The sequence below is a fragment of the Tinamus guttatus genome, unplaced genomic scaffold (genome assembly GCF_059628265.1).
Source record: "Tinamus guttatus ecotype Peru unplaced genomic scaffold, ASM5962826v1 Tinamus_guttatus_pri_ptg000472l, whole genome shotgun sequence".
NCBI classification, from domain to species: Eukaryota; Metazoa; Chordata; class Aves; order Tinamiformes; family Tinamidae; genus Tinamus; species Tinamus guttatus.
Window position 1 is genome coordinate 1,054,896 of NW_028289006.1, and position 15,334 is coordinate 1,070,229.

At 52.2% G+C, this 15,334-nt stretch overlaps 1 protein-coding gene across 1 annotated transcript; it reads right to left on the minus strand.

Annotated features, from left to right (window-relative positions):
- Positions 1 to 4,156: 4,156 nt before the first annotated feature.
- On the minus strand, positions 4,157 to 8,449 carry TNFRSF13C (TNF receptor superfamily member 13C). The gene is made up of 3 exons (XM_010224501.2): positions 8,299 to 8,449; positions 7,617 to 7,805; positions 4,157 to 4,910 (listed from the first exon to the last, which is right to left on the minus strand). Exons 1-3 carry the CDS (start codon positions 8,438 to 8,440, stop codon positions 4,585 to 4,587), a joined length of 657 nt encoding a protein of 218 aa, XP_010222803.2. The 5' UTR covers positions 8,441 to 8,449; the 3' UTR covers positions 4,157 to 4,584.
- Between the last annotated feature and the right edge of the window lie 6,885 nt (positions 8,450 to 15,334).

Genomic DNA, 15,334 nt, shown 5'->3' on the forward strand with positions numbered 1-15,334 from the left:
CAGACAGCTGCTTCAGGAAACCTAGCTAAAGACCTAACAGTAGCTTTAAACTTTGGAGCTGGTGCCTGCCCCTGTCTAGCCTAGGAAGGCATCTCTGCCCTGTTCAGCTCAGCCTTGCTCAGCCAGGAGTTACCTTCATCTCAGGCACCGTCTCCAGGCAGTGGCATCATACAACATTCTGCGGTGGAGGCGCTGGACCTCCTGTTCTCCTTCCGGGCTCTGTGCAGGTGCCCTCCTGCAGCACAGGGGGCCATGGGCCGCGCCGCTCCCCTCTCCTTGCGGCTCCCACATCTGCAAGTGCTTCGTGGGGCAGCGTTGGGAGCCCTGCTCTCAAGCTGAGTGGAAGGGGGAGAGCGGCTCCCAGCCACGCTATCTGTAGGGCGGACATGGCAGCAGAGGGCAGGGGTTTAGCCCCAGCTCCTTTCAGCCTGCACTGGGGTTTCCACAGACTTTCCCCTGCGATCTCCGAAAGCCCATGGCGGTCCGGCCGGGTGAGGCCTCGGCCTCGCCAGCCTTTCTAGGCATTTCTGCATGCTGCGTGGCAGGGCCGCTCAGCTGGGGAGGAAGCACAGCTCCTGCCCTGCATGGGGAAGTGAGAAACTGCTGTGGAAAGTCAAAGAGGGCAGGGAGGAGAGTCAACAGGCAACACCCTCCCCACCCTTCATGCCGCCATCATTGTCCCTGTCCCAGGAAAGGGGAAGGCCCCAGGAGCCTCCATAGCTGCTGGGGAGGCTGCAGTAGAAGGAGGGGTGGCCTGGGAGCGGCGGCTTCTCTCAGGCTTCCTAATCCTCCGTGGCTGCATATTGCTGCTGATGGCTGTGGCAGCGGGCATAGGAAATGGTATGGACAGACAGGTCAGACTGAGTGGTGGAGCTGGGATTTTTGTGGATGGAGACTGATTTTTAGGGCTCTAGAAAGCAAGAGTCTAAAGGGCTTGCAGGCTTTGCTTGCCTATAGCCCCAAACTAGGAAAGATGAAAGACTGACATTGACCCCTGCTTTTTTTTTTTTTGGTTTGTTTGTTTTGTTTGTTTGTTTGTTTTAGGGCTTTTATACAGTTATTTGGACATTAAATTATTTAGACCAGAGCTGGTCTGAACTTTTCCTCTCTCCTCTCACTCCACTCTGCCTTGGGGTCTAGTGGAGCAGCCTAGTGTCCTCTAACAGTCCTCCAGCTGAATCCCCGTACCTGGGCTCCTTCTGTGGGGAGACATGCCCCATATACAGTGAACCAAGGGTTTTCCTGTCCTCTTTTTTCCAGACAGGGTCTCTCTCCATCCCCTTTGCTCCCAGCTTTGCAGCAGTGGGCTTTCCCCTTGCCTGCCATCCTCTGCAGAGCTTGCCAGGGCTAGGGGCTGCAACACAAAAGCTCTCCTGTCTCCCATGGGAACCACATGAACAGGCTGTTTCTGTGGAGCCTGTGCAGAGGAAACCTCTGCAGCTTGTGCCCTGCCGTCCCATACTGATGCCAACCAAATGGACAAGAACTGACTAGGCACCTCCCTGCATAAACCCCTAAGAGGCAGAAGTGTCATGGATTTACACTTTATTCTTTCATTTCTACAACTGTATTTTTGTTTCCTTCCCCTGTTCTCCCCATGCAGACAAAATGGACAAGCCGGTATGTCCTGTAAATAAGGAATGAGAAGCATGTATAAAAGGAAATGCAACACGAAACAAATTTTTCCCAGCCAGTCAGGTAAGGAGGCCAAGGAGGAGAGGAGATTTACCCGTACTATGCTTGACTGCATCAGGCAGGTGAGCCCATGGGGAAACTCCTGCATGCCAGAATGGACGGAGGGATGCGAGAGATATTTGCTATCTGAAGAATCCAATGTGGATTGAAATGCTGCTTCTGTGAACTGCAGATGCTTGGAGTCCCATAAAGAAGACATATCACTGAAGCTTTAGAAGAAATGAGAGCAGAAGCCCTTACCTTAGCAGAAAGAAGGTCTTTTTCAACAGAATTTTAGACAGACCATACTTCAGGAGTTTTGTTTTCAAATCTTCACAGTGTTCAGGGATGGGCACTGTATCCACAGTTCTCAGTCCTAGCAGTTATCAGACAGGAATAGGAAAGAAACACATTGCAGTCCTGCTCCCATTCCCTGCCTTTCATGAGCAGTCTTTCTTCCAAACAGCAGAATGTCCCCTGGGACCGGCCTTGGTTCATTTCAAATTTACTTTCCCTAGACCAGCTGTGCAAAGATTACTGGAAGGCATTCTGAATGACTGCGTGCCGAGCACAGAGTTGAAGAACCCCCTGATCTGTGCTGAGGTGGCTTCTCTTCTGCGGCAGGCAGTGGTTGCTGTTGGAGAGCTGTAGCGACTGTTGCGGAATAGCAGGAGGATTGCTGGGGAGCCGGACGTTGGAGCCTTCACAACTCTTCGTGACTGAGCTGAGCCAGCTGCTCAAGCCTGAAGCTCCAAGGAAGGGTTGCTGAGTGCTTGGACTGGCCCCTGAAACACTCCCAACCATGAGGCCATGAGACTGAGACCTGGCTCCCCCCACATCTTGAACTGTGTTAAGCATTAGTTAGATCAAGGTTCACTGCAGCTGGAATGGCCATGAGGAGGTCAGAGAGTTGTGGGGAAGAAGTGGGGTCTCTGTGTCTTGTGGCTGCTTCTCTGGTTCCCATTATGAGATGAACACAGTGAGATCAGCTGCAGAGTCCATGGCATGGAGGGAGACATCACCCTTTAATATGAGCTCCTTGACTTCTGAAGAAAGCTCAAAAGCTCAGGCTTGGGCTATATTACCTTGCGAGAAAGGCATCTTCCTGTCATCAGAGGGACGCTCCCTTGTGCCTGGTGTCACAGATCAGCCCTACGAAGAGCTGTGCAACTGAGTGCTCCACTGGGTGAGCATGATAAAAAGTTCTACAGTTTCTGGAGACAGCAGTGCCCAGGAGAGTGCTCTAGCTGGCGTATGCCTTTGACTCCAGCCCTAAAGACTGGCCATCCATTAACAGTGCTAAAGTCAGTAGCAAATCTAGAACAAAATTGGAAATCAGTCACTAGCAAGACAGAGGCATCTGTCGTACTGCTGCTTAGTGGTGCTGTCTCTCCTTGCTTGGCTACACTCGTTCTGCATTTGTTGCCTTTGAGGCAAGGAAGCCACCTTCCTGAGGGAAAGGTTCACTGGGATTGCTGCTGCGATGGTGCTTTATGCAAATAACCCCCCTCAAGCACTTCTGATTTTCTAATCACTCCCTTCAGGACCAGCAGGATTTCTCACCGAAGCCCTATTTCCCGGGTTTTATTTACCCAGGAGAATTGGTTGCTATAATTACTGTGGATCAACAGTTCTGCTATAGCTATTCCAATGCCATTTAACTGCACTGGCAAAACCCCCTTGTGTAGACAGTGAGATGGAATAAAGTGAGTGCATTCTAGACTAATGACTTCATTTTCAAAGAAGTGGAGTGTTTCCTGCACAATAAAGCCACGCTGGAGTGTGCTTGTGTGTGGACTAGATCATCTACAGAGAGGAGATGTCCTGGGCCTGCAGTGCTGGTCAATTCTCACACACAAGCAGCCCTTTAAGACACTCACATAAATTAAGTGATTCCCTCCCACACTCACATCACTCCCTGCCTGGCTTTATGTAGCGTGGAAACATCCGTCACTGTGAGTCCTGTCATCATAAGTGACATGCGGTATTTTTGCAACAATTCTGAGTGAAAGTGATGGTTGTCTCAGGCCATAATGACAAGATTATACAGTCAGTGCTCCTCCGGACCAGCAGCCTCCATTGCCTGCCTCAGGTCCTCTCTGACTGAAGTGCTTGTAGGTCAGAGCAGAGAGAGATTTTCCCTCTCTTCCTCTCTTCATTCCCAGCTCAGGAAGATAAACTTGCTTCCAGTCCCCTGGCTACCCGGCTACTGAGGGGGTTTCCAGTGACTGCCGTACCTCACGGCACTCAATGGATGCCTTCCACGGAGTGAGGGCATCCAGAGGGAGGAGAGACCTGAATAGTATGACATGCAGAAGGCAGAGGAAGGCAGCACTGTGAATGGAACAGATGCTGGATGAGGCTTGCTCCATATGGTCATGAGTCTTATTTTATTGAGGTCAGTATCAAAAATCCAGCTAATGTCATGGTGTGGGATTTGACCCTAACCTAACCTTCTTCTTATTCCCTTTCCACCTTCTTTTTTTTTTCTCCTCCTTTTAGTCCCCTGTCCCTAGACGCCCCCCATCCATGAACAGAGCCACTGTGGCTCTCCCGTACACCCATGCCCGCAGCTCTGCAGTCCTGCGAATGGCACAACAGCCCCCAGCAATCCTTCTTCCTCAGCAGTCACATCTCCTCTGCCTCTCCAGGCAGCACAGCCACAGCATCTATTGGCTCAGCGTAGCTCCGCATGATCGACTTAGATTTCCTCCAGTGACTACTGGCTTATTTGGGACTCTGGACGAATGGGAAAGTAGAAAGGCAATGATCCTAGAAGGCTGATCTTGCTCAAGGCAAAACCTGGTTCTGATTCAGCTCACTTGCACACAGTGCTTTATCCACTCAAGGGAAACAGTCTTGGTATTTGCAGGCAGAAGCCAGAGAGCTCCAACCCCATTCCGCCTGTTCTCATGCCATCTCCTCGTTGATGCAGGTCTTCTGGGTGGTTTTGGTGGTGACCAGGGCAGTGGCCCCCAGCTCTGTAGCCGGCAGCGGGAAGCAGTGGTTGCACTCCTCAAGACAGGGGGAGACAGGAGAGAGCACAATGACATCGCCAGCAGGATTGCCTTGGCAGCACAACCTCTGCTTCTCCGCATCTTTTCCAGGAGGTCGAGTGACCTTCACTGCTCCATTGACGTGTGGGTACTTGGCGAAAGCAAAGTCATCATCTGTAGCCAGCGCTGTGAAGTCCTGTTGGACTGGGCTTGATGAGGAGACAGCGTTGCCCATTCTTTCTGAGAGAGGATAAGCAAACGGGGTTATTGGATCTGGGAAGTAAAGCAAGGCCAGGCACAGGGCGCTGAGAGACAAACACGACCATGAGGGCACAGCGGGTGGGCATGGGGCTGGGGCAAAGCAGAAGGGACCCGCACAGTTTCCATAGCATCTCTTCTTCTGGGCACAATCCTTCCTTTCTTCTTCTGCAGCCCTGCTCATTATTACTCTTTTTCCCCAAGTAGTATCGGGGAAAATGTAGAAACTGGCACTTGCACTTCAAGCCTTTTCACAAAACAGTTCTGGTGGCGCAGTCAGTGAGCAGCGAGTCCCTTTTTGTCTCACCCTCTTCGACCGCCTCTGACTTAAAAATAGACTTGTTTACACACTTTAAACGCACACGCGTGCTACTGGCTTGAAACTTTGGCCCTACAAAATCTCCTAGAGAAACTTTTTGCACCCCACGAATCCCAGAGGTTTGTGGGCAGGCGACTGAGCTGCGGGGCTGGTGGGGTGAGGGGCAGGACAGGGTGGAGGGTGCAAAGCTGCGGGCCCGGCCCGTACTCGCAGCCCCTTACACATTAGTGCAGCCAGCAACTGCCAACCCTCTCTTGCCTCTGGATTTTTCTTTCTCCTCTTTCGTTCTTGGTATTTTTCCCGAGCATTTGCGTCAGCACTCGTTGTCGCAGTCTCGCTAAGTTTAGCCCCGTGCGCTCCCTTGCAACGGAAAGGCCCCAGGTAAAAAAAAAAAATACAAAATATCTCCCCCTCTTAGTCACAGCGTGGGCACGGTGGCCGCGAAGGCGAGCCAGGGCGGCCCGGCTAGGAGAGCGCGAGGCGCGACTGCCCTGGCGACGTCCCGCGGGGTCCAGGCAGCCCGCGGCGCAGCGGGTGACACCAGGCGAGACCGCTTCTGAGAAGGGAGCATGGGGGTGAGTCAGCACCGGGGAGGGTGACGGCCGCCCTGGCCCGGAGCAGACGGAGGGGCCTTCGTGGAGGCACCAGCCCCACTGCTGTAGGGGCAGCCGCATCCTGGGACGCACTGGCAGGTCAGAGAGCTCCCAGTGATGGCCCATCCTCTGCCTCCTCCTCGCCAGCCTGGCAGGCGGTGGCGCGGGGGGCCAAGCTCCTGTTGGGTGGTTGGACATCGCCTGGAAAGCCTCCTCAGAAAGGCCGGGCCTAGTCCCTTGTCCCCAGACCGCGTGTTTTTGTCCCCTGCTCCCAGCCTGTGCTCAGCTGGGTGGAGAGGCTAGGACAAGGGCAAGGGGAAATAAATATAGGTGAACAGTATCTGTTTGTTCACTTGTTTTTAAAGAGATGACAGTATGTGCAGAAGAAGAATGGCCGTCCTTGTTATCCTGTTGGGCAGAGACTGGCTGCAGCTGTGTTTTGCACAGAGCCTCATGTTCAGCATGTTTCGGGGCTGCACCAAGCCCTCTGCTGCATGGGAAAGGCAGGAGGGGGTGCTCAGAGCACTGCAGGGGCTCAAGAGCAGAGCACCGGGCACCTGAGGATGTGCAAGAGGTCGAAAACAGAGGAGCCTCCATAGTTACATCCCTCCTTGCAGCTTCAGCCCCTGCAGGTTATCAGGTAGTGTCTGCTGCTATTGCCTTTGGGGACAACCTGTGGCATGTGCAGCACTGTGGCCTCCCAGTGATGAGGTCTGTCCCAGACTCTGCTGAGGTTTCTGGGTCTTTTGGTCTTTCCTACAGAGAGGCTCCCTTTCCTCACTGAGCCATGCAGGCTTTTAGGGGACACCTTCAAGGGCCATTTCCAGCTGTTCCCAACTGTCTCCAAACCCCAAACGCTTCGAGCTGCACGTGTCTGCTTTTTGCGCTTTGCCCTCCGACTACCAGGGCAGAGACGTTCTCTCTAGATTATCCAAACACAAAGGTGAAAAATGAGTAGCACAAATATTTGCATTCTTAAAATTTCTTAAAATTTCACACATACTTAAGAAGCCTCGGTGAAGCTGCTCGAGAAATGTCCACACTATGGGTTTTGATCTCTTCTTTGTTTACACAGAAATGTGAAAATTCTGCCTCAGAGTGGTGAGCAAAAGCTGGATAGTATTTAAATCTGTTTCCTCTGGCCCAGAGCACTGGGAAACTGATCACTACAGGCAGGCTTATGGTGCCTGACTTCCTTGGTTTATGGAAGGGAAGCTAAAAAGTAGTTTGCTTATGCTCTTTAAGTACCACCAAATGGAGAGGAGATCCAGCGCCAGTAGGTGCTTTAAGCAAGCAAAGGCAAAATAGGATCCAAAAAATGGAGGAAGACTTCAGCAGAGCTCCCATTGGAAAGAGATGATGGGAATCAGCTGTTAGAAGGGATTATCAGGAGTTGTGGGAGACTGCCACTTAGGGCTCCACTCAGTTGCCCAAACAGGCTTGTCCAGTGCCATGTGAAACACCTTCAGGCATCTGCAAATGCTCTGCAGGAGCTGGCATAGAATCAAAGAGACATAACAGTGGCTAGAGGCCAGGAAGGATACCCTGGGGCATCTGAAATAGCACCAAAACCTGTTGTAGGGGAGCCAAGTTGAGCCTTGGGGTCTGCAGTGAGGGCAGACTGAATACCATGTGGGACAATATGCTGCCTTCAGGCAGAAGAACCAGCATGGGCAGGTCTTTGGCATGTGCCTTGGATGAGATAAGTCAAATAGTCCCTTTGGCCCAGGGAGATGCGGGGAATTCCTGTGACAGGGAATATAAGAGATATCTTACCTTTGGACTCCTTATCCAGTTGCTTCTTCTTCCTCCTCTGTCTCCTAACTTTCCTGGCCAGGAATACACAGATGGCAGCCAGAACCAGGAGGAGCCCCACAACTGCAGGGCCCACAAAGATCAAGGCTCTGCCTGGCAGGTCTGACGAAGGTATCAGGGTTGAGGTGGGCGCTGCATGAGCAGGTTCTGCTGTGGAGGGAAACAGCAGTGTCAGAATAGGGTCCTGGGCAATGTGCTCTAGCTGACCCTGCTTGACAGTAATTTTATAAAGTGAAAAAGAGTGACCTTCCACCTTTGCCCGCCCGCCACCTGCAACGAACAGCCTTCCCACCTTGAAGGACCCTCACATCCTGATCGGTGGGACATGGGGCCTCCCGCTGTCCCATGCTCTTCTCTGCCAGTGGGGCATGCTATAACCCCCTTCCAGGTTGGATCAACCCTGCTGTCCTTGCACTCCACTTTCCTAGCTGGCACTGGCTCTTCTCTCCCCCACCCTGACCCCCTTCTCCTCTTGCTCCATGCGGAAGGACGCTCTCCTTCCATACCCTCTCCCCTGCAGGAGAAGGCCTCTCCCCTCTACCTGCTGATCCAACCTCCTCTCCAACCCACGGCAGCGCTTCAGCCCCCTTTGCCCACCACCCAGCCTGGAGTGCTTGGCACGCGATCGCTTTCGTCCTCTTACTTGTGTTGTCCTTGTACAGTTCGTAGCATTTCACACACGACTTGGTCAGGGAATCAAAGCACTGGGAAGGGAGACAGGAGGTGCTGGCGTCTGCTTTTCCCGACGACATGACTGAGTGAGCGCGAGAGCTGCCTTCCTGCATGGCGCCGTAGAGAGGGGCTGCCCAAGTGTGAAATCGCAAAGCCCTGGGGCCTGTGGCAGAGGGAGATACAGTCTGTCAAGCCGCGTCTTCTCCCTTGGGGCTTGCGATCTCTGCACTTTCCCCGGGGCGGATCTTCATCAGGAGGAGGAGAGCAAGCGCTGAAGCCCTACCCCTGACTGCCCGTGCAACACATTCTCAAGCTACCCCTGTCCTCCAAAACGCATGCAGCCTTTGGCCATCCCCAGCTATGGAGAACCTTGGATTCATCCCACATCTCGCTCCTGCTGGCCGATACCATCCCTTCGGCCCTCACCGTTCTCCATCCCAACACAGCTCACCCTCACCCACAGCTTGTCCATGCCCCTTGGGTTTGTGCCCCTGCCTGTGAAAACCCCCTCACCTTCCTCCAGCACCTATGCATGACCTTCCCCTGCCTAAGTTTTCTATAAGCCCCAGCTCCTAAGGCCACGGATCCATGTTGGATATAAAAGGCAGAAAATGACCTATGGAAAAAAGCCTGCAGAGGTGCTTAGGTTTCCTCTTTTAGAGACTCCCACTGCTCTTGAGACACATCCTAGTAGTGATCTTGGCACAGCTGGGCTGGACTGACTGTTCATGTCACAGCACCACTCTCCTGGCGAGCTTTTGCGGGGACTGGCCAGGTAGACTTAACTTGTGCTAAAATCTACCTGGGCTCCAGGATGAGGATACTTTCCTGTTCCTGTGGAGGAATCTGTGATGGTTGCAGTCCATGCTCCATGATGAACAATGTCTTGTCTGTTCAAGGAATGGGATAGAAATCAGCCTTCAGCACTGCCTTTGCTCACTACATTCAGAACAGGCTTCGAGACACTGGCTCACTCTGAGACTGACCCAAAAGAACTGAGCTGCTTGCTCAGTAGACCATCTAGATACCCAACCTAGACCTGGTCTTTCAGCCCTCTGGCACCAGGTCCTGTACCTCAGAGGTTCTGAACCGGCTCTGCTGTGAGTAACCGCTCAGCTTATAGAGAAATGAGGCACCACCAAGGCTACCCTCTACCCATACTGTTGGAGGGCACTAAATACACTTCAAAGGGTCGTGGGTGTGCCTGATTGTGAGCAGGAGAGGTTTCCTACCTACTGATACCTACATGTTGAAGTCTACAGCTGATACCTGAGTGGATATACAGTGATTTCAGGTGGCTCTTCTTCATCTGTACCAAGAAAAAAACCTCATGCCCCTTTTCCTGCACCCCTTAGCAAAAAGACTGAGGCACTGCATTGAGGGAAGCCGCACAGGAGACCTACCACATTCGTCAGAATCCTAATTCGGTGTTATTGCTAGAAGTGCATTCTTGCAAAGCTACCACCTCTGCACTAACAAAGTCCCTTCCAGTCACTGTCCTAGATTGAAGGTGGGATGGGAGGGTGAGAAAGGCTATGGGGATGCTCTGCCTCAGCAGAGCTGTAAGTATCCTCACTGGGCAAACTCATCGGAGAGTGATGGAGGGCAGCTCGCCCTCAGGCAGGGCAGGAGCACTTTGGGCAGCTTGTTGTGCACACTTAGGGCCCCACCGCTTCAAACCAGACATTTTGTCTGCCTGCCATGCTGTCCCCTGCCAACCATGTCAGACCATGCCACCCTCAGCTACAAGGGATTTGGTCAGTGGGTCATTTCATCAGCCTTGTTGGCTACAACCTTTCCACTCGACCTCTGCTCTCCACTTCCCTTGGGATTTGATTCCTCATCAAAATTAACCCATCAGGCTCTCTCCCTTCATTTCTAAAGCTGCAAGCACCACGGGTAGTGCATCACTGTGCACTTGCCTTCTCTCTCAGACTCCTTCCTGACACCCATGAGCTGGCGGGTTGCAAGGCTGTGAGCACTCAAGTCGAGTTTATTCACTGGGGAGGGCCCTCTCTGGTGACGACCAGCTGTGGCTGGGCTGCAGCTCAGCCCCTGTTGGGACCTCAGTCCTCCCCAAAGGGCTCTGGGGGCTGTAGGAGTCCAAGCGGTGAAAGTCACGACCAAAACCTGGCCTCAGTCACTGTCCACCAGTTCCCCCATAGTACAATTTCACTTCCTTTTTCACTTGACATACCTGATTGCCCTCTCACCCTCTTGTACACGCTCGCATGGGCATGCTCGCACTTTGGGTATCTCCTTGCTTTGTTGCTTGCTCAATTTCTGCCCTTCTTCCAGATGCATTAATCTGGCATGAGGCTTCTCTTTCTCCTCCTGAGGAGCACTATGGGAGCCCTGCTGTGGTTTCTGTGCCTGTGACTCAGTTATTCCACCTAAGTGCTAGTCAAATGAAAACTCTCTGAATGAGCTCAGGCACCTCAAACACTTCCCTCTCTTGGTGCAGCTCGGGGCATTGAAGCCACAAGGGTTGGGTAACATGATGAACTTGGCACCCTCCAGTTCGTTGTTTGCATTGAAAAGGCCATTTTAGACACTCTTTGCAGGTAATTTGCAGGTGCAGTGGCTTTTTTCGTTTGCAGTAAGGCACCTATTTGTCTGATTCTTCTTTTTTTTGTCAACCTCGTTCTGCACAGCTCCATCAGAGTTGGTGCATTCTGCATCTACAGCACAAGGTATTCTTCCAGTGTCTGATTTCTATAAAGCAGTAAAGGGTCCTTTTTCGCTTGAGATGGGGCTGAGAGGTTCAAAACTCATGACAGATTCCCCACTGACTTTGAAAAGATTCATGAATTTAGAGCTAGTACCTCAGAGGTGCCTGGCTTACACAAGGTACAAGTACTCTAGTCTCTGGGTCTTAGTACATTTAATCCTCTCTGGGCAAAATCTTTCTCTCCTTCTGACACTTTTTTCTTTTTTTCTAGACAGCAGTTTCACACTGAATGCACTGTTATCCAGCAAATCCAGTTTAAGAGATGAAAAAGAGCAGGGAAAGGCAGGGAGGATGGAGCTGAATTTCTCCTCGAGCATGTTGTCACTGCTCTGTGCAGTTCTCCTTGCGTCGTCCCACAAATGGGCCATTCTTCATTTCCCATGGCACGTAGAAATCTCAGGCATTTGGGCTGAAATCCTGTGGTCTGCTCCAACCCGGTTCTTCTGGTGGGAGTTAATGCTTCACAGTGCTCTCATTTGGCAACAGGAACGGTAGGATCTTATCAATATATATAAATGGGAGGGTGCAAAGAGGATGGGACCAGACTATTTTCAGTGGTGCTCAGCAACAGTACAAGAAGCAGTGGGCACAAACTGGAACATGAGAAGTTCTATCTGAATATGAGGATAATTTTCTTCTCTTCATGGGTGACAGAGCCCTGGAACCGGCTGCCCAGAGAGGTTGTGGAGTCTCCTTCTCTGGAGATCCTCCCAATCCACCTGTATGCCGCCCTGTGCCACGTGCCCTGGATGTCCCTGCTAGAGCAGGGGATGGACTAGATGATCTCCAGAGGTCCCCTCCAACCTCAACTGTCCTGTGATTCTGTGAACACCTGTGAGACAAAACCCCCTCATTTCTGGTTGTTGTCAAAGAGCCTTGGCTGAGCCCGGCTGTGTGCAGGAGGGATCTTGCGTGGCGCTCTCTGCTTTGACGGTGCAGAGCTCCAGGCAAACATGTTTCTCCTTACCCAGGTCACCTGGGCCCCCCTCTCTTGCACATCCCAGGCAGAGCAGGTAAGCAAGCAGGAGGTGTCTGCTTTCAGCAGCCGAAAGCACAGACAGGGCATCGCTAGTGCCATGGCATGGCAGTGGCGGAGGAGTGTGGTGAAAGCTGTGCTGCAGAGCCAGTCCTAGCAGCTGGGGGAGGTGAGGGAGCAATAAAAAAGCCCAGGCTCCCTCCTGTCTGCATCTGAACATTGCAGCACAGAGCCCTGAGGAGGAAAGGGCACCCCAGAGCACTCGCTGTCCCTGTCAGGCAGCTCACAGAGGTTTAATGGTAAGAAATAGCAAACAGAAAGCATCTTGTATTGTAGGATGCTCACGGCAATGGCTTCAGCCCAGAGGATTTGCTACAGCCATTCGCAAAGCAGACGAAAGCTTTCCTGCTTCCAGGGTGCAAGCGGGGGATACAGAAGAGCAGGATGAGCATGTAAGATGTCAGGGTGGCAGTTTTAGGGTGCCCTGCCTCATTCCTGCTCTGCAGAGAGTGGCTGGGATGGCTAATGAAGTGCTGCATGGATATAGGCTGGCTGGTCTTGCAGATAGAGGCAAGATGTATGGAGGTGTACGTGCACATAAGCATCACCTTTCTGCTAGGAGGTGGTCGATTGAAGGGAAAGCCTTGTCCTCTTTCTAGAGGTCTTTTCTACATCTTGAGTTCAGACAACGTACCCTTTTTTTTTTTTTTTTTTTTTTTTGTCATTCACAAGCTCTTGTAAAAGAAAAGTAACTCCTGCTCCCTGGGATGTCCTCCTGCCACCTCCAACCTGATTGCTCCGCTGGCTCCTCTCTGCTAACGGTCCCCGTGTCTGCACTGCCTTCCTGTCACCCGGCTCTTCTTTTGCTCCCAGATCCCTCTGGCATTCCCCGGCAGCAGGACCGATGGAGGGTGCCCCAGCCCCACTGGTGCCATAGGAGCACCATGGTAGGACTGGCATTTGGCACCACTGGGGCTGGGGCAATCCACCAAGGCTGAGGACTCAGCAACCCAAGGCTCTGTCAGGAAACTTGCTCTGAAAGTACCTCACTAGCTGAAAGGTTTAGCTGTTTCATTTGCCTCGTGTTATTCCTGCTGTTTTCGTTTTCCCAAGGGGGACACGTCACCTCTGCCATCCCCCTCTTGCCCTCCCTCCTGCGTAGCCCTTTGGGCTTCCCCAGCGCTGCTCCTCCCTCAGTGACCCACGGCCCCCTCAGTCCTGCAGTCCCCCTTCCAGCGCTGTTTCCCTTGCCCTCCCTTCCTCAGCTTTCCCTTGCTCCTGTCTCCTGCTGTACTGCACTTGCGGATTAACTCTGTGACCACTCAAGCCAAATTTATACACTGGGGATGGCCTAAATTAAGGTACCTAAATCTTGATTTTGACAGCGAGGGTCAGACTTTCAATAAAGTTGAGCACCTGACAGCTCCTGTTTAGGTATCGGGAGAGAAAAAACCGAAGCAGTGAGTGCATGACTGGGAGTGCGGGGACGACAGTCTTGACGTCTTCCCACTAATTAAATGCTCAGAGGTCCTATTATGCAGGAGGCTGCTGCCTTCTGATTGCAATGGCTGCTTCTACCCTATTTCCCCTCCTCTTCTAAGTCTTCTTCTGTCACCCTCAGCCTCTCTGCAGTTCTTTTAACCACCCCATGCGTCACCCCCAGCCTGTCTGCTTCCTCCTGGGTCAAAAAAACAAGCCCCAAATTCACACGTGATAACATACATTCATGGAGCAAATCACTGCTGATGTTTGCAGAAGCACTCACACATGTAAGGACACACTGGCATGACCCAGGGCTCCCCTTTTCCTTTGCCTCTCCTTTTCCCCTTGCTTTCTCCCACATCTCAGTATCTCTGCCCTTTGTGAGAGCAATTGATCTCTTCTGGAGCACTAAGGCTTGGTAACTAGTTACCGGTTATGAAGCGTTTGTATCAAAGAGCTGAATACGCTTGATAATAGCATAAATGCATAATTAAAAAGCAGAAAAAATGACTCACTGGGTAAGGAAATGTGCTTTTCTTCTCTGCAGAGAAATGAAAGCCCCAGGAGCTTGGGAGTCCAACTAGCTAAGTGGCTTTATTAAACAAATAAAACAGCAAAAATATCAAAAGAGCTACTAAAAAAGTATGTCCTGATACTAGAGCCAGAAAGATCTTTCAATTTTTACCGCAGTTTGCTCAAATCAGGCGCCGAGAGAGCTGCCTTCAGCTGAGATTGCTCCTTATCACGTACAATCCCCACAAAAAGCCCAGTAAGTGGCACAAGCAGCAAGAGCCACCAAGGGAGCCGTGAATGAAGGACCTCATCCTACGAGCGTTTACACACATGAGTAACTGGACTCAGGCGAGCACTTCCTTTGATTTCAGTGGGGTGGGTAAAGTGACTCACACACGTGGTAGCAGAACTGCCTGTATCAAAAAATATCCACTGAAAGTTCACATTGTGCTTGTGTTCATGAGTATTTGCACCGGAAACCCAAGGGCTTTTCTTGAGGACAGATGCTGCAAGGTGTGCGGATATTAAACCTGTTTGCTTCAGGACAAGCTCCAGATCAGATGCAGGGACTACTCCGGCATCTCCTTGCACAGATTGACCTCTTCCCTCACATTTGGCTGTGCTGGTTGCTGGAGGTCTCTGGTGGGTGCCAGCCCCAAGGTGCTGGTGGCATCTTGCTCCCATGCCCACCAGGGCTCCTTCCCAACACCAGCCCCGAGGGGTCCACGGTGGTGCCTCAGCATGCCAGAGCTCCTCGCATTTGCTCTTCACCTCCCTCCTAAAACCTGGGCAGGCCCAGGATGAAAGCTCAAGAGGCTTTAAGAACAGGCTGACACTGAGGGCTTTGAGAAATATGCAATGAGGTTTACCTGGCAAACGGACGCCCCTGCACATGCTCTTCTTCGCTACGATTTCTGTGAAACAACAGCCACCAGCTGGGAATTCAGTGTCCTGGTTGCACCTGCGATCCTGAACATCACCCACCTCTTCCGCTCTCGCTTCTGTTCCCCAGGAGTTTGGCTTGCAAATGAGGCTAAAGAAAAACTAGCAGGAATTCTTAGCTCCCTCCACAAGCAACGCACAGGCGTGGACCACCCCACGGTGATGCTGAGCCCTCAGATGTGGTTTCTGCAGTGGGTTATCCTTTGAAGAGCCCTGCAGAGCTGCAGAGTGAGGGCAGAGGCTCACGTCCTTGCGCCGGTTCCCCCATCTGCCCCGAGCGCCCTCACCAGCTACAGAGGCGCTGAGGGGCGCAGGGAAGTTCCCACACCCTGACGCATCCCGGGGCTGTCTCGGCTCTTGCGG